General features: G+C 43.4%; 1 protein-coding gene and 1 pseudogene across 2 annotated transcripts in view; both read left to right on the forward strand.

The window, feature by feature from the left end:
* Positions 1-1,477: 1,477 nt before the first annotated feature.
* Positions 1,478-2,041, forward strand: LOC105182999 (uncharacterized; annotated as a pseudogene).
* Positions 2,042-16,442: 14,401 nt separating this feature from the next.
* The window catches only part of Tmtc2 (Transmembrane O-mannosyltransferase targeting cadherins 2), a 520,379-nt gene continuing 512,886 nt past the window's right edge, over positions 16,443-23,935 (forward strand). For both annotated transcript variants that reach the window (XM_025297016.1, XM_025297017.1), the window contains exon 1: positions 16,443-16,667. In XM_025297016.1, the coding sequence (XP_025152801.1) occupies positions 16,582-16,667 (86 nt within the window). In that variant the 5' untranslated portion in view covers positions 16,443-16,581. The remainder of the gene's footprint in view (positions 16,668-23,935) is intronic.

Consider the following 23,935-nt stretch of genomic DNA (forward strand, 5'->3'; position numbering starts at 1 on the left):
CATCAAAATGAATGAATGCGAAGCCAATGTAAATATTCCCTTGCTTGAAAATCGTTTCATTAAATGAGAATGAAATGTTCAAAGTGGTTGGGGAAGGATATTCGTGATCTTCTAGACTTTCTAGACGTAGTATTAATGCGTTTGAAAATATTGTTCCGGACATTTGATAACATTAATGGAGCAATACGTATTCTTATTTTCATATCTTCCTTTGTTGTGAAAACAATCGTCTTATATTTTATGTAACCCTACCAAAAGAAACGTAATGGCGTTTAGCCACAAAATAAGTCCGCCCCGCGTCTAATCTATTTATTTTTTAATTTTGTGTCTAATAATATCACGCGTATGTCTGACAAAATGTGCTACGGCACTATTACGTTGGGATCACATCTCAATTGCGATGTTCAATGAAATATTTTCTAGAAGCGCGGGAAGAACAAGATTTGTTAACCCTCTACAGCTCAATCTTTCTTCCTGAGTATAAAAAAATTATGTAACGTGAGACCAGCAAATATTAACCTCCTGATATAAATTAATATATAATTTTAACGATTATTATTATCATATTAATAGCAATTTTAACAGATATAAATTAACAATTAATTAATTTAAAAATAAAATTTTATTCCAAGAAAACGGTTCGTAACCTTTTGGAGTTATCAAATAGGGTACAATATCTGTATGTGTATATACAGTCCGGGACCTTTTGTAGACGAAAAATTGTGAAGATTAATCAGATTAAACTGAGAAGAAAAGTCACGTATCATTTTGCCAAAATGTCAATAATTATTAAGTTATTAATGACAGGTTCAAGATTCAGAGTTTAAAATTCAATATACTCATATCTATCGCTAGATATGATAGCCGTCATATACGTAGGCTGTTGGAAAAGTTTTTGCAACCTAATAAACTTGCAGTGGCGCCACCGTTCCTCCTACTATCATACCCGTAAAATTAGATGTTTCTAATCTGTAATTCAATTGACCGTTTGTACCTAGCCAACTAGTTTTGTTTGCACAGTATTTTAAAAGAGTATTTTAAAAGAAGTTATTTTGTGAGAAAATGGAAATTTCGTGTGAACATTTTCGGGCAATAATTTTTTACGATTACAAATGTAGTCTAACTCCGAAACAATGCATCGATCGACTTCATTTGGCTTTTGGAGATGAAGCATCATCCAATAGGACTGTTTATAATTGATTTGCCGAATTCCAGCGTGGACCTTTCTTTAGTGATGAGTTTTGTGAATTGTGTCGTCCATCCCACGTCTGTTGTTGCCACTAATGTTGATCCTAATGTTGGTGCGTGAAATGATTGAGCGAGAGCAGCGTGTGACACACCGCGAGATTCAGGCATCCTTGGGTATTGATATGAAAGCAATACACACGATTTTACATGATTACTTGAACGTACAGAAACTTTGCAGTCGTTGGATCCCACACAATTTGACCGAAGCTCAAAAAGAGGTTTGCGCGAAATGGTGCGAAAAAATGCTCAAGAAATTCAACCGAGGTCGGTCAAATTTGGTCCGCAACATCGTTACTGGAGACGAAGCGTGAATCTTCTATTCGTACGAGTATTGAAAGTAAACAACAATCCACTGTTTGGGTGTTTTAAAATGAGCCGAAAGCAACAAAAGTTGTTCGTTCACGCAGTGCTGCTAAGCAAATGATTGCTTGCTTCTTCGGTTATACCGGACATATGGCAACCGTGGCTTCGGAGGATCGAAGGACTATAAATGCTGATTGGTATACAACAATTTGTTTGCCAGAAGTCATCAATGAATTGCGTAGAACAAACCGAAATCGTCGCATCTTTCTTCATCATGACAACGCAAGCTGTCACTCAGCACGTCAGACCGTTGATTTTTTATCCAGTCGAATTAATGACTCATTGTCCGTATTCACCTGATTTATCAACTAATGATTTCTTCTTGTTCCCAAACATCAAACATAAGATGCGTGACGAACGATTTGTATCGGCTGAAGCAGCTGTTGAAACATTCCGAACTCTGGTTTCTGAGATTACAGCTTCAGAGTGAAAAAAATGCTTCGAAAATTGGTTCAAGCTTATGCAAAAGTGTATCGATCTTAAAGGCGAATACTTTGACAAACAATAAAGCCATTTACCAAATTTTACATGTTCTTCTTTCATATCGTTTGCAGAAACTTTTCCAGCAGCCTACGTAATTGTAGATTGGGTCATTCTGAACAAAAAAGTTCTTCACCACTTTGTAACCAAGTATGCAAATTTTCCAGTTATTAATTAAAAGAGCCTCTAGTTGTAGTCATTTTCAATTATTAATAGCTTATTAACTATAGTGATTTTTGCAAAATAGTACATGACTTTTCTTTTCTGTTTGATCTGATTAATCTTTACATTTTTCGTTTCTAAAAGATCCCGGACATCATGTGTAATTTAAGTTAAGAAAATCAATATATCAGTGATTTCAAAGTTACAGAGAATTAAAACGTCAGTATAAAATACATTTGTTAAAGGCTGCTCGCAAAAATATATTCCAGTTACACGATTTTCAACAATTCCGCACTACACATTTAATGACCAGCAATATTGAAATAAAATAACCCGCAGTCAATATGGATTTTCATTTAGCTGCTAACGGCAGTTATGCCTATTCAACAGGCCAGTGTCCGAAAATGTAGCTTTATCCGAGGAAAGAACTATCGGAAAAAAGAAATTAATTATCTTCAGTGATTATACGACGAAATCGCACAAGTACAAGAAGTAATTCGATTTTGAAAATCATTTTGAAAATATGCTGACGGAGACACATATGATATGGATGATATTTGTGCTGTTTTAAGTATTCTTCTAATTGAAGTTTGACCGATTTTACTCTCTTCTGTCAGTTGCTAATTTGTGATTTAACATTCATCGCTGCCAAAATTGCAGTGCAGCACTATCATCATTCGTAACATTCTTAGCTTGCAACGTATTTTGTTACAAACGTTTTGTTATTCAAATTTCTCGAGGCCGTTCTTCTAAACATAAAAATGCCGCGTGCGATTTTTATACATTGAGCGTGATAATTGTGTTAGCATTAACAATATTAATAATATATTAACACTTTTGTTTGCCATTTTTAATCTGTGAAGGAAATTCGATAATACTGAGAACCTATCTATCTCTTCAGCTAAACTAATCAAGCGTAAACTTGTTGACCTCTTGCAAGAAATTACCTTCTCAATGCTGAACATGTTTGTAAACAGGTTTGGAGTAACTACGTCTCTGAATGTCCATCCAATAACTCAAGTTATTTTCATCAACTTTCTTTAACAGAACGAAAAGAAATATTTCAAGAAAATGTTATTAATTTCGATTTATCTGATGGAAAAACAATTATACCCCGTTCCATTCGAAGAGAGAGAGAGAGAGAGAGAGAGAGAGAGAGAGAGAGAGAGAGAGAGAGAGAGAGAGAGAGAGAGAGAGAGAGAGAGAGAGAGAGAGAGAGGAAATCCCCTTTGTCCTATTAAAAGTCCCGCACAAAAATCTTTCAACCCGTCAAACAATCCACCGCCATGTCCTGTTTAATGTAAAAAGAAAAACAAAAATCAAGCTTATATCACCAGAGATTTCGACAGAAAACACCTTGTGGCAAGTTATTTGATCCACCCTGTATTGTACCATTGCAATATGTATGCGACTGATCATTCTGAAATTTTTCTGAAATTAACTCGATATATTAACTCAATGTATAAAATTAACTTAAGTTTAATAAACTTAACTTAATATATAAAATTAGTATATAAAATTAATTAGTTGTTTCTTAAAATTCTTAACAAAACGTTAAACGATTCTAATGTGAGGGTTCGAGTGCCTAGATGCAAAACTTATCGATATCGATAGCTGATTGTAGTTGATTATTGTAGCGTAAGACACGTGAACGTAAGAAAGTAGATGACTGAACCAACTGGACTGTAAAAAGCGATATCAGCTGAGTCGCGGAAATCGATAACAGATGACAAATCGCTACGCGTGCTCGCGTAGCTACGGGTTGGAGCGCGCGAAATCTACGCGCGATATCGTTGGCCTACTTCGATTCTCGCAAGCTATCGCGACGTCGACGTTTCCTCTCGCCGGGTTTCGCAATTCTAATCCGAGCTCCGCGGTACGCTTTTAGAAGTATCATACGATACGTTTCTTTGACATGTCCCGCTATATTCACGCTGACTACTGCTTTAGAATTAAAACGAGAAACAGCGGCGCTGTTGTAAAAGCGGCTGAAAATTGGTACCCCGAATATTTTGCAGAAAGAGAATATATACACGCGCGCAATTCCCACCGTAAAACTCCTCTCGCGCTCCCGTCGCGCACACGCTTCTGAAAACGGCGCGTACGCGTGATTCTTATTACGTACGGTATCCGCGAAGCGGTCGTATTACCGGGCGCTCCGGTTATCATGGGTTGCCGCGTTAGAGATAGCTGCGCCATACTTACAACTATGCGCGAATGTAGCGCGCAGCGCGCAGCGCACACGCGGCGCGCGCGCGCGCGCGCGCGCGCTCGAATAACCGCGCGAGATTTTTTTGCGCGCCGCCCGGCGCCGCGGTATCAGGTAAATCTCTGGTCTCGAATAACGCGGTAGTCTCGATGGCGATGAACGAGCCGCGAAGCGTTCCCGCTACGTTCGTTTCTATGGCAAAAATACGCGAATGGAGGTCGACAATCAGCGCTCTTCGCGCCAGTTACGAACCAATCTTTTTCGTTTGCCAGGCCAATTCAATGATTAAAACGTATTCGACCGAAGGGGGTGGGCCGGGGTGCTGTTACAAGGGTATAATAGCTTCGACGGGACGTCAAACGCGTGGCTTTGATTGGCGTTTCAGGTTGCCTGACGTTGCCGATGTTTGCATCGAAAATGAAAACATTGCGCGGGCGACTCACCTGTCATGGTATTAGCTTGTCAATTGTTGCGCAAATATCCTCCGTTTGTTCTAATATCTCCGAGCAGTTATCGGGATTGAGACTGCGCCCGGCGAAACTTGCCCGGGAGTTTTGTATCTTCTCGGGTCGGTGGGTTCCTCTCGTCGTTAAACAAAACTTTCCGAAAATTTGACCGGACGAAACCCTCCCTTCGCGATCTGTGGGTTTGCAGCATTTTTATACCTGCAAAGTCCGCAAATCCTTCAGTTTTTAATTTTCGCTACTTGAGTTGAGGAAGTAACGGTTCGTCGAGACGAGTAGATAGAGTCGAGATCTGTAAAATCAAGAGAGGTCGCGAATTAATCGACGAGACACAGATGAACGAAATTTAAGACGCTCGGCTCGGAAGACGCCAAAAGGAACCGAAGGTCTCGGTAAGAGCGAGAGATCGAGATATAGAAGTATCATCATTGCGCTTTCGCTACAACGTAATTCGGTCGTAACACGACGTCTCATCTCGCGTAACATCTCGTGCAGTGTCGGCCGCCATGTTTGAATTTAAATTCACTGCAACTCTATCTTGCCACGTATTTTCGGAGACAATAGCTCGGCTTCGCATGCGTGGAACGTATGCCAAGCGCGATACGCTGTATCCACGAATTAACGACCTTCTGACTGCGTTCACGTGGCCCGAGCGCGAATTCCCGTGAACAAAAATGCGAGCGGCAGTCGCGCCTTTTATTGTTCTAATTTGCCTTAAATATATCTCAATACGCGACAAGTCGGCTTCCTTTGTTTAAAGTGTGTTTTTCTTTTCGATTCGTGGAACCTATGTAAATTGCATTTTCCGTCTGACCTTTTTCACCGCGGTAATCTTTCGTTCGGAAAAGCGATCTCGAATTGGCGCAATCCCAAATCTGTACGGAGAGTATAAGTATAGGAAATATTTTGTGTTGCACTTGTAAATTCTTATCCGTATCCGTTTTTCTCATTCTTACCGATATCGATTTACCGTCATCAAACAATGGTCGTTGCTTCGCTATTGGAAAATACAGGGCGCTGCGAACCGTGGGCGCTGTTTAATATTGAGTTAACTTTGCCAAATTAATTATCTAATCTGATATTATTTAAACTAATTGTATCTTGAAATGACGCAACATAATAAATATATCGTAGTCGAGCGGCAAGCGGATCGAAATTATGCGCGTGTAATGTGCATTTATGGACGAATCGATGTACAGAGTGTCCGGGATCTTTTGGAAGTGAAAAATTGTGAAGATTAAAGTGAGAACAAAAGTCAAAATACCATTTTGCGGAAATTGCGATAGTTATTAAGTTATTAATGATTGAAAATCCACCACATTTGGAAGCTTTTTTAACTTATAACTTGAAAATTTGTCTATTTATTTGCAAAATGAACTTTTTCCTTCGGAAGTTCGTCCGGAGTTAAAGGACTTTTTCTTTTTCTATCTATCTAATCTACAATTAATATAACGGTTGATCTACAATTAATATAAAAGCTATTGTGCCTAGCGACAGGCCCAAAATTCAGGGTTCAAAGTTTAATATACTCATCATGTCTATTGCTAGACGCAATAGCCGTCGTATAATTGTAGATTAGGTTATTATTCTGAACAAAAGGGTCCTTTATCAATTTTCAGATAAGTACGTAAATTTTCAAGTTATCGATTAAAAGAGTTTCTAGATGTGGTCATTTTCAATCATTAATACTACTATATTGCGATTTTTGCAAAATAGTACGTGACTTTTCTTCTCAGTTTGATCTGATTAATCTTCACAATTTTTCGTTTCCAAAAGGTCTCAGACACCTTGTATATTTATCTTATATTTTTAATTTAATTAAATAACAAGGGGTTTCTTGTACCAATATTGTAATGTTAATTAGAGGAATGGATCAATTTGGAAATGGAAACAAAAGCGCTCTAGATGTAGTCACTTTGAGATGATACTCAGTCATCAATAACTTAACAACTATTGCGATCTTTGCAAAATGGTACATGATTTTTCTTCTCAATTTGATCTGATTAATCTTCACAATTGTTCGTTGCCGGAAGATCCTGGACACCTTGTACAAGTAGAGACTCGAATCTCCTTTTGTCGCGGTATTTGAGACCATCTTTGCAACACAGTCGCTAGGCGAGATACAACAAGTAATTTGCTGCCAGCAGTATTAATAGGTGGAGAAATTTCATTGGAGCGCGAATCGGATCGGGTCACGAAATATTCCTAGGGAACTCAGCCGGGAACTTATGTTATTACAACGCGATAAACTGGCAGAACGGAAACACCGACCTCTCTCGCGCGTTTCGCGCGCAACGGCTTCGAAGGGATAATCGCGAGCACACGTCACCGTGCGCAGAAATGATTACGAGCAAACTGCGAGCTCGCACGTACACACAATGCACGAATGTACGATCAACGATGGGCTTAAAAAATCCAGAAATCCAAGCGCGAAGGAGCAACGGTCAAAGAAGTTGCAGAAAATCTCGATTGCGAAATGGATGCGTCGGATTATAAACATGTTTAAAATTTTTGAATCATCGCCATCGATATAACAACGTGTTGATGTAATCACGACGTACACAGAATATTCTTACGAGAACAGTTTGTCCCTTTAATCGCTTTCCGGCTAATTTATGGGAGGATTTTATTCACAAAAGTTGCTGCATTAGATTTTACGCGACAGATGAATGTTTATCGACATTTTGCTCTAACTTAACTTATCCTTTCGTGTCGTACTTGTCATTTATATTTCAGGAACTAAAGTTTGACGTCGAGATATCTATTGCATTTCTCGACGAAATCAAATTTTATAATTCAGGAACATATTGATACTCTGCCTTAATTTCTTAACTTTACTCTTCAAACTTATCAACGTCATCCTGTCGCTTGATATCCGCTATTTAGGAACTGGTTCATTGTTCAAATATTCGTCATAATCTTTTGCAAAATTTCCTGCGTACTTCTTAGCAAGATACATTTCATTGACAGTTTATTTCTGCGCTCCTAGGAATACGATAAGATGGAAAGGGATTACGCACGCGCAAGAGCAGCCGTGTATAACGCTCTCTTCGTCAGGAAATTTTCTTAACGAACAATTTTCATCGTATCGACTTCGCGCCGCGCACTTGCGAGGAAGAAAGAACAGCCGAAGCCGCCGTCCTAGGAGAAGTCACCCTATTGCGACTTCTCACACACACACACGTGGCGCACGCGTCATTGTGCTGCGGAATAAACTGATTGCCGGCGATTGCGCATGCTCGACGATTGGTTCGCACGATAATTTCCACATCGGCTCGCACACACAGGCTCCCCCGCAGCTCGCGTCCGGCGAGATCGCGTGGTCACTGGTCATCGTATCTGGTGCCCTCCGACCCCTCGCCCTTCCTTGCTCGCCCTTCCTCCTCCGGACCGACGACTGGTTGCGGCGCGGCGCGGCGCGGCGCGACCTGACGGCTTCGCGTTAGCCCATTATCTTAATCTGCCAGCGAGACAAATAACAGGGTAGCCTTCCATCCGCTCGGCAATCGGGGGATACTATGATATCTGCCGAGTATCGATACTCGGATGCTTCGCAGGGTGTCAATTATAGCAAATAATGCGTCTCGAGTGCCATTTTTGGTCGATATCGCAACGTGATACTGGATTGAAACACAATATACCGCAAGAGAGAGAGAGAGAGAGAGAGAGAGAGAGAGAGATAAGCAATAATAGAGAACGAAATGTGTCACCGTGATATCGTGAGATATCAAGGTAATAATCGGACGAAGCAGCGGAGTAAAACGGCGAGGAAACGAAATCGAGCGCACTGATTTCGCGACACCACTCGAGAGTGTCGAAATCAAGCGCAACGTCAGAATTTCTCGACATCGACGCGAAGTATCGATACTTGGTATCTCGATATTACAGTCCTAACGGCACTAAAAGCGGAAGAAGCTCGACATCGGACGTCGCACGTGTCCTGTCTGATAAAGGACAAGGATCCCCACGACCGCAGGCTATGGGGATCCCTTGTTCTTCGCGACGCGGGTCCTACGCAAACGGTCTCGCGCTCCCCTCTTCGCGAACAGTATTGTTTACTGTCAACCTCGTTTCGGGGGCTACGGCATTTATCCCCGCACCCCGAGCGGTTCTTCGCCGTCCGTTGGACCCATATGGCCGGCTTTTGGGGGAGTTAAGCACCGGGGCGGGTAATTGCGGAGTGTTACGAGCGCGGTTAATTTGTATTTCTATGGCGTCGTTACTCGCGCAGATGGATTGCTATCCGGACGGACGTCGGGCTTTATTGAGCCTGATGAATTACGATTCTTAATTCGAGTTATCTCCCCGAGGAGGATACCGTTTCGCCGAGAATCGCGCGTGCGACGTGCGGCGATTCCGTCAACAAACCGACAATGCCGTTGGAAGGACGCGCGCGTCACCATCGCGAGGTGTCCTTCCGCGTCCTCGGCGCGCGACCATCGGAGCCTTCGAGCGAACGAGTAAACGGATACTCGGGAGTGCGCTGTTATCGGGACACAAGCTTCACGATAGCTGTACGTACGCGTATCGCAAGTTGGCAAGGTTAATTAGAGAAATGCTGATATTACATTCGTATGTTATCATACCGTTATTCTCTCTCTCTCTCCCTCTCTCTCTCTCTCTCTCTCTCTCTCCCTCTCTCTCTCTCTCTCTCTCCTTCTCGGTTCAGCGTTGCTAAACCGTCGGCCGCCTGCCTTCTCGTTTATACACACACTGCGCGCCGACCGGCATCGCAGTTGCGCGTTAGGAATGAGTTAAGCGCTTAAATGCTTAATTACCGCATTAGGAGTAAGCCGCGGTTCCGCTGGATCTTTAATCGCGGTTCATCGGAGCGTGAATTACTTTTGTTACGCGCGCTCGGAATAATTGAAGCGTTTACGGGTGGCGGCCTCTTGTTTGCGATACAATGGCGGCCGGGGAGCGTCTAAGTCCAGCGTTAGCACAATAACAAGCTCTCGCGTGCTATAATACGTGTGATAAATGCACGCGTTTCACGGCGTCGGTCCCGACAATTAATTACGCGTACCTGTAGTGACGAATCGCCGTTACGCCAACGTACCGACGGATTAAACTACCCCAGCGGTACGACGGCGCCTCCTGGCTGGCTGTCGAGAGTCGTGCGCGAGTTCCAAATGTAAAGTACCGCGAGTCGTATTTGCGTGGATATCGTTGTACGCGTTTCTAAGCCGGCAGGAATAAATTTTGTATTAGTGGCTGAAGAGACCGTGAGGGTACGCGGGAGGTGGAAGTTTGCACGACGGTATTAGAAGGCGAGACTTGCCTCCTCCACGAGGCGATGGAATCTGCGTGAATATTCTCATTTTGCGCGGCTGATATGAAATACAAAATAAACTTGGAGAATTTTTACACAATTTATATATATATATATATGCAAGATGTCCGGGGTCTTTCGGAAATAAAAAATTGTGAAGACTCAAACAGATTAGATTCTGAAACTGAGAAAAAAGTCAAGTAAATACCATTTCATGAAAGAAAAGAAAATAGTTATTAAGTTATTAATAATTGAAAATTATTACATCTCTGGAGGCTCTTTTAATTGATAACTCAATAAGGGTCTATCGCAGGGGTTCCCGCATCGGAGATGCGAAAAAGCATTTTTCGGGGTGCGGGGAAAAGTGATTGTAATTAATAATGATTAAGATCAACTCTGGAATAATTCGGTATTTTTACCATCAAATTAAAAAAAATGTTATTAAAATTATATATTTTGTACGTATCTGTATGTATATATTCGTTACATATTACTGTGCGAAGCTTGATACCATGGATAATTTTATAATATTAAAATGATGGTTAATTTTTATAAAACAGTACTATGTAATAATAAATTATTATAAATTAAATTATACATTAGTTCTATAAGTTTTTTCTTTCTAATATTTTATTTATGATTGACAAATATTTATAAACATTGCATATTATTTTACAATATATTACTGAACTCTTTATGGTTTAATAAAAAATTTAATATCTTTTTCGATTTTTAACTTCTTACCTTTTAAAACTCTAACAACTAATTTTTAATATAAAACATACGAATAATTTTTTTTTGTAGGGGGTACGAGGGTTCATTAATAAATTTTTAGGGGTGTGAAATACAAAAAAAGTTAGGAAACCCTGGTCTATTGGTAATAAAGGTCTTGAAAATTTGCGTATTTATTTGCAAAATAAAGGACTTTTTTATTCAGAATAATCGAATCTACAATTATGTAGATACTGTAGTTGTTATGTCTAGCGATAGATATGAGTACATTAATCCTTTGCACTCGGAGCCATCTCGCGGTTACCAGCAGCTCGGCGGCACCTTTTTAAGAAAATGTGCAAACAAAAATCGCATCATATTAAATAGTGTAACTTTGAAACCAAGTATTGCTTTCTTTAAATGTTGACATTGGAGAAGTGTTGATGCTACTGTGAATCCTCTGAAAAGAAACATCCGAGTGGTTCGCTAGATTTACGATGTCATCTCCTTAGAGAGGATATCCGAGTACAAAGGGTTAAATTTTGAACCCTGAATCTTGAACCTGTCGCTAGCCGCACAATAGCCGTCATATAATTGTAGTTTAGATCATTCTAAACAGAAACGTCCTTTATCATTTTGCAAATAAGTACGCAAATTTTCAAGTTATCAATTAAAAGAGCTTCTAGATGTGGTCATTTTCAATCATTAATCATTAGTAAGTCATTAGTAATCATTAGTAAGTAATCATAAGTAACTTAATAATTATTGCGACTTTTGCAAAATGGCATAAAGTGTTTTATATACTTTTACTACTTGAAATATTGCTGTTTGATAATATGAGAAATTGGTTGAAGAAGAAGTTACGTTACTCAAAAGATTATGCTTTTATCAACGAAAAAGTAAAAAATTTATGTTCTTTAACGGATGTTAGTATTTGCTAGTCGGCTCGATCATCAGACTTAAACAGAATTAGGTATCTTTTAGGGGAAATATTTGAAAAATGAGGTTTTTGATGATGCTTCTATAACACTAAGGGCCGGTTGTTCCAACTATCAGTTAATTTACCAAGAAGTTGGAATAACCGGCCCTAAGAGACGATTTATTAAGAGACGATTGTGCAATCAGCTATTTTTCATTGACCCGTCAGGCTTCTTTCATTAATAATTCTAAATTTTAAATGGTTGTTTGCGAAATGGTAGCGATCCTATCCCAGTTTGATGTGCTTTATATTCATATGTTTATACGGTTTGCGTCAGACACTCTGTATACAGGGTGTCCGTCAAAACACATGATTCGTATGCTCGCTTTGCAAGTTTGCGAGTTTGCGCACGCTCGTGTATGAATAGAACTGGTCAAAATGAAAAGACCTGTGTCACTTTTTAAATAAACACGTAAATTTTTGAGTTATCAATGAAAGAAAATTGACAAATCAGTGCGCGCGATGCTGTGGAACGGTCGCATGAAAAATGGTTGACTGTGCGATTGTTTCTTCACAGCGACCAGTACCGGATAACAGGGAAAGGCGGAGAAATAATGCGAATGGTGCGTAGATAATTGTTGTGACACCCGATACTTATCACTCCTGACAATCGCGCGGTCATTTTCCATGTGGCCATTTTCCATGCGATCGCGCCATCATCGCCGCGTTGCGCGCGTCGATTCGTCAATCTTCTTCCACTAATAACTCGAAAATTTATGTGCTTTTCTCAAAAATGGAAGAGGACTTTTCTACTCATTTTGATCTGCTCTTTCCTCACATGAGTTTCGTCGTATGTTGTGGCGGCTTCCCTGTATATACATAGGGTGTAAATAAGTATTTATTACAAAATTTCAGGTCACACTTTTTATTAGGAATCTACATATGTTTGGAAATGTCCCGTTTCTGCGCTACAAATACGAAAAGGTTCCAATCGCGCACCGAGAGAGGGAGGAAACGATCTTTTATATATTGTTGGTTGCACTAGGTTGGTCTATCTGCGGGGACAGCTATACTGCGGGGACGTTGTTCTAGTGTTTAGGTTTTTGAGCTACTCGAGAGCTATTTAACCCTTTGAGGCATAGGTTTTCGAGGCAAGTATACTTACCACCTATTTATTCTCACATTTTCATGAAATATTTCATATTTGAGGGATTCTAGTCGGATTTTTTGCGTTTTCTTAGCTTCTTATATGATATGGGAACATATATGAAAGGTTGAGAGGTGTTTTGCATAAGTTGTCCATTTATTATAAATAAACAAAGTGTGAAAAATACACATCTTTACAGAAAAAATCATTTTCCACGAACTATGAGTGAATTTTTTGCTCGAAATCAAGATTTGGGGGGTTTTTCGGGTCGCTGATTACGAATCTGAGGTCCAAATTCCAAAATTAATTTTCCAAGATGGCGGATTCTAAAATTTTTATATGATTAGCTGAAATTGTACTTTGGTTAGCTCTCAAGGTCGCTGATTACGAATCCGAGGTCCAAAACTCATTGTCACCGAAATTATCGCGATTTTTCATATTTGTGGCCGCCATCTTGGATCCGTCATCTTGAATTTTGAAAATCTGATAACGGATTCGTCATCAGCGACCCCAGAAACCCCCGTATATAAATTTTCATGTAATTCGGATTTTCTGATAAATACGTGCCTCAAAGGGTTAAAGCGCAAACGACTAATTTTCGTGTAAACTTTACACCTGCGAATTCTGTTTTGCTACTCTCGCTTAAAAATACTTGGATTGTGTTGATTGTTATATTGTCGGTGTATTGTCGGTATATTGTCGGATTGTTATATCGAGTGTTATATTTTCGGCCACACACATTGGTTTCTGGTGAAACATTGATCAACTATAATTGCCTCACATGCGATTCTATAATTGTTTTATAAGCCCTGAAAAAGTTCGTAATGGAAATTCTTTTACACTCTGTGTATGTTTCTTGGATAAAAAAACCGACAAAAGAGGACTTAGCTTCGACGACTGTGATCTTGACAATTTGATCAAAGTCCTCGAGACTGAATTCTTTTTTGTCGACTTTTCGTTCGTTACTCGCGCGTATAACCGTCCTTATAGATATGCCGATCTGCTTTAGTCGCGCGGCTTTGATTTACTTTACAATTCCCAAATTTGTGATGATTTGCCAACTTTGTATTTAATCTTATTTCTGACATATCCATTGCCGCTCCATTGCGAAACAGGACTGAAACGCTTTCGGAAACAATCTTATCGAATAACATCTTGACCTTTACATATGTATTATATATAGCACATCAATCGAGTTTTGATCCCGGTTGCGCTAAGATATTCATGCGCGCGCCAGGCCGCCATTTTATTCTGATAAGGAAATCCGACGAGGAAATTTCGTTGAAGCTCGCGCGTGCACGTTTGTGTTCGCGCCTTATATTATTCAAGTTCAACCGACTTCCGAACACTTTGGAGACTCCATTTTCCGAATTAGCGAGATTAGCACGAGATGCAGCACAGTCCGCGTCTTATTTTTTAACAAGCCAACAGACACCTCTGGCAGATACATTCGTCTCGTTGTTCGTTCTACTGATCCTACTGATCTTGGAAATAGCGATTATTTGCCCGATACAGCAGACAGAACGAGCGTCTCGCTCAACCCCCGCGGTGACACACAGCGCGCTCGCGTCCGAAATTGTTCTTCGCGGCGCGCTGTCGCGGACGGCTTAATCGCCACGTGGGCGACGACAATCGCCACCGGACGCACCGGCTACATTCCCAAGCTAAACGTTTCCTCGACCGCGAACTCCGTTTTCCCCGTCGACGATTCCACCGTACGTAGTGCGACCGGCGGCACAATTCCCTCACGGTCCGTCTGCCCGACGCAAAACGTCTCAAGTCCGACGGACACTCAAATTCGCCGGCGGTCCTCTCTCGCTCTCCATCGGCACGCCACGTGCATTGTGCACCGCAGCGCGGTGCAGCCCTTGCGCGTCATTTTCTAAAAGGACGTCCATCGGTCAGCATTGTCCCCGGGGTTGCGGTTAATCCGGTCCGTTGGCCGCGGTCGCGGTCGTGGTCGTTGCGAGCGGTCGCGGATGCGTAGCGCGAGGGACGAAGAGGCGGAGGAGGAGGAGGAGGAGGAGGTGGCGGCGGCAGGGGGGAGAGGGAGGAGGGGAGAGGAAGAGGACGACGACGAGGAGGATGAGGAAGATGAGGGCGAGGAGAGAGAGAGGGGGGGAGAGGGGAGGGAGGTGGTGGAGGTGGTGTTGGTGGTGGAGGTGAGTCCGGTGGCAGAACGGAGTTGGCGAAGGGGGGGGCAGAGGTGAGGACACGAGGAGGTAGAGGATGAGGCGGAGGTGGAGAAGGAGGACTAGGAGAACGGGCGAGCGCAAGCGCCTGTCCGATCGATGCCCGTCTCCCGCGTATAAAGCTCTCGTCCTCGGGGGCGCGCGACAGTTGGCGTTCCGCATCCGGGACATGCGTGGTGTCGTGTGCCGATCGCGTCGTCGGGAACATCTCTTTCATCGCCGCCGTCTCGTCGTCCTCGTAGCCGGTGCGCGAGCCACGTCGTCAACAACGATCGGCTCGTCGTCGCGAGTAGACCGTCGCGCGCGGCCGAGCTCCGATCGAGCCCGGGATCGAGCGAGGACGGCTCCTCCGATCGCGAACCGTAGATCACCGGTTCCGGTCGTTCCGTGGGACACCCGTCGGAAGCGTGAGGATCCCCCAGCCTGTGACCGATAAGGAAGAGGCGACGGAGAGAGCGCAGCTCGTCTCGGGTCGCTTCGTCACCCGAGAAGCGAGGAGACCTTTTGCTCCGCCGAGGTCTTCCTTCTGGCTCTCGATTGCGAAACGGAGCGCCGAGAGAAGTCGAGTGCTGCGGATCGACGGACTCGCCTCTCTCTCGCTCTCTCTCTCTCTCTCTCTCTCTCTCTTACCTTCGAGCAATCGCGTCGAGTAATGTGCATCAGTGAATAGTGGGATAGGAACGGGTCAGATCGCCGCGATCGCTGTAGCATCGCCGTCGGCGGAAAGAGAGCGGCGGCCAGCGATTCCCCCCGAGGATTATCATCGCGTGACTCGGCTAATCAGCCTCAAGCCGGCGCGCGCTCCTCTCTCTCTCTCTCTCCGTCTCTCTCCGTCTCCCACAGGAGAGCAGCTCGGAGCCGTTTCCGACTCCGGCCGATCAAGCCGGCCGCGCGACTTTGTCGTCATGTCCACCGCATCCCCGACGTCCGTCGCGAGCGGCCGATGTGACACGTCGAAGTGAAGCGTCGTACCTCGCGCTCGCGCCGGGGCCCACCTTCGCCGCTGGATCGTACCCGGGGACGCGTCAGCGACATTCATCCCGCGCGGAAAGCATCCGAGCAGACGGCGTCAGATCGGCGGTCGTTCGATCGTCCGGCGGACGGGCCGACCGCCGCGCGAAGAACAGGCGTCAGGCAGAGGCGTAGGGGCGGCCGGAGAGGAGGAAGAGGAGGAGGGCGCGGAGGAGCGGAAGAAGGAGGAGGAGGAGGAGGAGGAGGAGGAGGAGGAGGAGGAGGAGGAGGGGGTGGTGGTGTTGGTGGTGGTGGTGGTGCTGCTGCTGCTGCTGCTGCTGGTGCCGGTGCCGGCGGTGGCGGCGGTGGTGGTGCAGGAGGAAGGCCCGCGGACGTGCAACAAGTTAAGAGGCCGCCGCCGTCGACGTCGCTGTCGCCGCCAGCGTTCTCGGCACGATGTGACATGGATATCCTCGCTGTAGCCTGCGCCCTCGTCGCGACGGCACTCTACTGCAACACCCTGCAAGCGGGTTTCGTCTATGATGACCGGTGAGTGGGATCTTCCGGCTGCTTTCTCGCTTTCTCCTCCGCCGGAGGAGGAGGAGGAGCGACGCTCGAGCAGAAATGAGCGGAGCTCGTACGACGCGCTCTCCTCTCGACGTGCTCGCGAGTCAAGTCGCTGCGGGAATCGATGTAACAAAGACGAGTCTCCCGCGGCCGCGTGGAAGTCAGTCGCGGGTCTACGTGCTTGTCCGCGTGTCGTATCCACGTCGTCGTTTGAGAATCGCGCTCGGCCGAGACGGTGCCGTTTCTAATGCTCTCTCGGCCGTTTCTAATGGACTCGCAGCGGAGGCTTCTCCGGGGAGGTTTCGATTTTAAGGACTTTCCCCGCAACAGCGCGCGCGGTCGCTCCGAGAGTTCCTGGGCTCGGAAAGCGGCCAGTGACACACTTGGCGCGGTCGCGTGACGAGATTCGCCGGATTAGAACAATGTGGCGCGAAAGTTCCTGCCGAGGGCGATACTCGTGAGCGATAATTCGTCACGTAGCGGATACGGCTGAGCTTCGATTTGCGGCGGGAGAGCCTGCCGTCAGGCCGATGCGCAAAGTTGTTGATAGCTTATCGAGGCTTATCGCCGCGTGTCGGACAGACGAAGCCAGAAGCGAGCCTCCCGCGGAGGCCGGATCAATTCATCCAGACTCACAGCGCGATTTGCCGCTCGACTTCATTTAATCCTTAACGGGCCGGAAGACGTTATAACATCTCCAGCGGGGCAGCGCTTCTGTAGACACTAATTAAGGCTAACCGGAGTTTAACTGATTCCTCGTCTCGTCGTAGACGCACGGAGACGGGGGGTATCGATGGAGCTCCGTTTCACTTCGATTAATGCTTAATTAATTAATTAATTAATGCTTACAACCATCCGAGTGTCGCAGCTCGTAAAGAGAGATAAGAGAGAACGCTCGCGACTCTAAGCGACGTGAAAACATCGGTCGGGGGGCGGGGGGGATCTGGAAGAACTGTCTCATCCGTTGGCACCTCGTGGCGCGACCAACGAGCCGGGTTTCTCCGAAACTCGTCGCTAATTATGCCGACGCGAGCGCGTCACGTGATCGCGACGAGGAGGAATTCTCGTCGTCGTCCGGCACGTTTCCGAAGAGCGATGGACGTCGCGCGCTCGTAAGAACTCGAGTCCTCCGCCGGTATTGCTCATAGCCGGAGTGATATACGGCGGGATGACATTCCTCGTGATATTTCAGCTGTCAGTCGCGCGCGGCGCGGCGCGGCGCGGCGCGCGAAATTGTTTCTCGCTGCCAGCGCGGCTCGATACCACCGCTATGGAAAACAAATAGCCACGAGCTGGAGTAATCGCAACAAACTGTACGCCGTATCGTTCGTTATTTCGCTCTCCTCACGGATCAATAAGACCGCGTCGCAGGATTTGCGCGGCGCGGCGCGGCGCTTTCTCGCCAAGCGACAAAATTTTCGCGCTCTCACCGATGCTGTAATAGCTCGCACCGGCGCGGCGTAACCGGCTGCTTGAACAGGTGTTCCGATATCGGGCGCAACTGGCGAAAGCTCATTTGTCGCTCGCGCAGGTGATCCCGAAATTGTTCCACGCCGAATCGACCCGCGAACATCGCGTACGGCGCGCTTCCGCGCGCGCGCGCGCGCGCGCGAGAGAGAGGGAGAGAGAGAGAGAGAGAGCCCCGCGCGAGATGAGAAAGTGTTCTCTCGCTCTCTGCAGTAGCGTCGAAAAATAATTGTTGGTGGCGCGCGTAAGGTATCCGTTGAGTTGCAGACCGAGTATCGATTGCTCGAAAGCATTTCCATTTCACGCGTTTACTCCCTAAATTGCTCACAGCGAAATCTCACTCGCTCGAAGAGAGCGAAAATTCACTCCAAGCGATGTGGCGAAAGTGCACGGATTCATAAGGGTGAATGTTTTCCGAGTGGGCTCTGTAACTCCGAATGAGCGAATGTTTCGGTTGATTAGAGTTGAGCGTTTGTTTCTATGACAGCCGAACAAATTACGCTCACTCCTCGATCTCGAGTGAGCGTGTTTACTCGATCACTCAGAGCGCAGAGGGTTTGCTCCTCGTGAATGAGAAATTACTCGAATTTGAGTGACCTGCCCGCCGATTCACGTATCAAGAGAAATTTTACTCTCGAACAAAATTTGGCGAAATGCTGTAAGAGTCAACTTTCAGATAACACGAAGAAATGCGACATTCGCGTCTCGGCTGAATAAAACAGGGTATCCGCTTTTCAATACCAAGTTTAGTTGTTCAGCTGTTTCATTCATCGTTACGTTAATTTGTTATCAGCCAAATTTCCCGTCGTATTTCTATTCCCCGAGAAACCATTTTTCTTGCAATACTTGCTTCAATATGAGCTGACGAAAGAATAGGGTAAGTCCGGGGCATAAATCGGCATAGGGGATAGATGCTGTCAATTGCTGTAATTTTATTAATATATGCTAGGAGTCAGCGCTGATCGGTCAGTTGTGAGTTGAACGCACCACAAGTAGGTGTGTCTCTTCCTGATGCACAAAAACACCGTTGTTGCGAGTAAATAAATGTTTTATGTTTCTATTAATCTCCAAAATATATTTCACACGTCGGGAAAATACCTTGCGAATACGGTTTATTTTGAGTTACAATATTAGATCTGGGCTTAAACGACTAAAAAAACATGGTATTTGCGTACTTAACTTCGAAACTCGTCACCGAGACTATACGTTTCACGCGGTATACGCATCTTTACGCGAACTCTCCAAACGGGGTAGATGGTTCATTTCTATTAGGATTAGATGGGCAGTCTACTCAGCGAGAAATAGCAAGCTGTGGACATCGGATCGACGTTTTTTAGATTAGATTTAGCTTTAGACGTACAAAAGACGTCGATCCGATATCTATTCAACTATCATTTTTCCCTGGATACCTAATATGAAAAATTTCAATACATTTTAAACAGCTTCCTGTTTCGCTCAAAGATGCCGAATAAATTTCTCTCTCTTTTCTCTCTTTAATAAACAATGTTTTTCCATAGAGCCTTTTTCTATGTTGCCATTTTTCAACTTTCTCTCCAACATTGTTCTTGGTTTCTACAAGAAATTTGTGGAGATGTTTTATTTTATCAATAATTAATGAAAAGAGTTACTAATTAATAAAAAGATGTAAAATACTGAAGAGATAAATAAAGATAAGCAAATTTCTACATTATTATTATAGGCATGCCCGACTTCATCCCTTCATGTATGACCATCTAACTCGGACACCTGACCATCTATCCCCCACAGAATATTTTTAATGTTTCTTAATATTTAATTATTTATAATTAAATATTTAATTATTTTAATATTTAATTATTATTGACGTCCCAAGAATTCTTTTCTCACGAAAATTCTGCATCTTAAACATTATCCTCTACTGAATGTATTAACATGTTGATTATTTATCGCAATAATACAGATGTGTTATTTCCAATTAAAAAAGCTGTATCCATCCATCCCGGACTCTTATCCTGTACAATCCTGTGTGCGCGCGCGCTTGAATAAAGCATCGATCTCGGATTGAGAATATTTTGGAGCCGAAGCGCCGGTACGACCGTCGCGGTCTCAAAACGAACGGTCGGACTCGGTGAAATTACAAAAGCACTTAATGTGCGCGCGTGCTCGTGCTTCCACCTCCGGTTCTTTCGCCTCCGTGATGGACGGCGATCTGCATGCGGCGATCCCAACGACTCGCAGCATCTTTCGGCGGCCGTTCGCGAGTCGTATCTCGCAGATAGCAGCCGAAACGCGCGAGTCGCGGAATTGCCGCAAGTGCGCGCGGCGCCATATAATCCAAAGTTACTCGCACGATAAGAGCCCTTAATCCGGGGCTCTCGAATTCTATGACACTGAATCCCCTAATTGAGTATCCCGTAATCTCACGAACATCGTGGCCAGAACTCGATCGCGCCTGGCTTCAGGACGCTGTAGGCTCGCATTGAGAGACTGTAAGTAAGGGTTGAGTGCACCTCAGTAGGGTTAATTTAGCGCTACATCGAATAACCGAATAAACACCATCGTATCGCTGGTAAACATCCAGCAGGATAAAAAGAGGAAGGCAGAGTTCGCTCGACGTATGAGGTGCTATTCAGAGACAACTGTGATCAACTTTAGTCCTGGCTTGGTTAGTCCTTCTAGCCTATCCATGGACTAACGCATGGATGAATCAAGGCCATGTTATTCAGAGGCATTTCAGCGAAATGGTTTAAATTTGGTGCCGGGACTTGGGAAATTAAATAATCCTTCGGGCGGCGTTCACAATACGTAGGATCTTACATTTAATTGTCTTAAATTTATCCTCGGATACTTCCTAGCCAATGAGATGCAATCACCAGGGAATTGTCAAAGCGCGACTTTTGAGGTTCGCGTTTACAATTTGAGACTCCTTTTTTTTTAATTTGTGACAGTAAAACTATTCTCAATGGATACGTCAAGTAAAATATAGCGAAATAGGGAGGGAGGCTAATTGAAGCATAGAGGAGAAAAGTTTCCTCACAGATTCGATATTAGAAGGAAAGAGCATTATCGAGGAAAGGTGTACGGACACAAACATGAATAAGATCAAACAAGAACGCTGGAAGGAAATTCTTCATGATGTCAATGGATGTGTCAGGGTGTTTGGTAACTCATGTGGCCGTAGCCAATGGAGGTGTAGAATTGATTAAAACGAATAAACAACAGGTCTCATATCTTTTCGCGATATTCGCAATAATGATCGAGTTATTAATTATAGCAATCTGGCGAGTCAGCGCGCGTCGAGATGAATGATTGGAGAAGCATTACAGCCACTCGGATTACAGCGTGGCCTAGTTGATCCAGCAGCTGTTAGCGCGGGGGGACGTAAGAACAGCGAAATAAGATTAGCACATAGTCGAATAGCAGCACATTGTCCTTCCTCAACAGTTGCCGGCAACAGTTGCTAGATCGACTGGGCCGTTCTCTTGCCCGAATGACCGTAACGCTTCTTCAATCATCCATCTCGGCGCGCGCTCACCCATCAAGTTTCTATAATTAATGACTTGATAATTATTGTAAATATCGCAAAATGGTACGGGACTTTTACTTAACCAATTCCACGCCTCCATTGGCTACAAGAGTTACCGAATATCTCGTATATATCTGTAGTTAAAGGATTAAACCAACTTTGGCCACTTCCCTGCAAGTAGTTTAAATTTGAGCTGAATTTAATATAAGACTAAATCGTAAAAAAAATATCTCTGAATATAAATGTCTCAGTAGTCTCTTCTTATATCAGGTTGGTGCAAAAATAATTGCGCTTTTTACGTATCGAATATAAAGACATGTATATCAGTTAAAAAAAAAAAAAAATATTATATTAATTAATCAAAATTAAAGCTACTGGTCTTGAATAATCAATATTGAGTTCTTCTGCTGCCTCTCGAGTTGTTTTACGTGGGTCCGCTTCAATAATGGTTCTTAAATCGTTATTGTCTGTAGCTGAAAGACGTCCACGACTCTTTTCATCTTCAAGACTTTTGTTTCCATTACGAAATTTTTGGAGTGTTGAGCTGTACAGGCTGTGTAACAGCAACATACAGGTCAGTATGACGGCTTGCTTGTCCCTATTCGGATGATAATGCAGAGGTTGCCGAAAAAGTCACTCGTTGACTTTGTTGATAATGTATATTTGCAGTGTTCCCAGTTATGACAAATGCAACTAACTTTGCACCGTGATCGTTATGATCACGTGCAGTCGACCATTTACCGACAGGAGTCGAGCCTTATTAAATTAAAAAAGATGTTTAAAAAATGAGACTGAAAAATAAATATTACGGAATTAAGCAGAATAAATAAGAGTAATACCTAAAAAGATAAATAATACAACATATTTCCTGGTTTCTTAATTGCTTTCTTACGTTGAAAAGTTTAATAAAAATTGGAGATTAGAAAGATCGACGTAGAAATATATTTAAAAGTCTTATATACTTATTTCATCCATGTTTCTACAAAAGATCGCTTTTGCAAAAGTATGAATGGACTAGAAGTATAAATATTGGTTGCAAACTTAATCGACCGCAACTATCAAGCGACATATTTTCGGTATATTATAGTTTTGTATCTTGACGCTTCTTTTATCGAAAATAGACGCCTGTTTTTCGAAATTTTTTGTAGCTTGATAGATGCGGTCGATTAAGTTGTAACCAATATTTGTACTGCGTTTCTAGTCCATTCATACTTTTGCAGAAACGATCTTTTGCAGAAACATGGAAGAAATACAGTATATAAAACTTTTAAATATTTCTGTATCGTTCTTTCTAATCTCCAATTTCTATCGAACTTTTTAACGTAAGAAAGCAATTAAGAAATTATGTGAAACCAGGAAGTATGTTGCATTATTTATCTCTTTAAGTATTACTCTTATTTATTCTGCTTAATTCCGTAATATTTATTTCTCAGTTTCATTTTTTAAACATCATTTTTAATGCAATGAGGCACAACCTGTCGGTAAACGGTCGATAAACTGTCATAACGATCACGGTGCAAAGTTAGTTGCAATTCTCATAACTGGGAACACTGCAAATATTATTATCAACAAAGTCGAGTGACTTTTTCGGCAATCTCTACATTATCGTCCGAATAGAGGCAAGCAACCCGTCATACTGACCTATATGTTGCTGTTGCACCCTGTTCGCTAATTAACTCTTCGCCAAAAACAAATTTGATATTTCGAACAGTTTCTGTTGCTTTACGTCCCAATTTAAACTCATACAACAAATTTGCGCAAATTTGCATTTTTTCCATGACTAATTTAAGAAGTTATATCCAACGACACTAAAAAATGAAAACAATAGACTGTTACGCCCTGCGAACTCCGAACAATTAATTAAACATTTCTTTTTCTTTTCTCTCTCTCTCTCTCTCTCTCTCCTTTCGAACTTCTATTCTCCTAATATAATGAACAATGGACATAGAAAACAGACCCATCTGGCGAACAGCCGTCACGCCAAATGAAAAGCGATTCAGGAAAATTTCATAACAGGAAACAGTGCCCTGTTGTAAAAATCTAGAGTTTATATCTGGGTAGTGTTCGCCGAGTGTGTCCGTCGGCCTAGCGATAAAATTTGAAACTCTGCGCTAACAGATCTCCAGTAGAACAAAGCAACTCGAAACATTCCTGCTCTAAAACTTTGAAACCTACATCTCCCTAATCTAAAACCATATGCTGCCTAACAACAAAGCTTAGTCGTAAAATCTGATCTCAGCCTTTTGATTTTCGACATCTTGACTTTTCCAGCTGGCCG

This window comes from Harpegnathos saltator, unplaced genomic scaffold, assembly GCF_003227715.2.
Source record: "Harpegnathos saltator strain DR-91 unplaced genomic scaffold, Hsal_v8.6 scaffold166, whole genome shotgun sequence".
In the NCBI taxonomy this organism is placed as follows: Eukaryota; Metazoa; Arthropoda; class Insecta; order Hymenoptera; family Formicidae; genus Harpegnathos; species Harpegnathos saltator.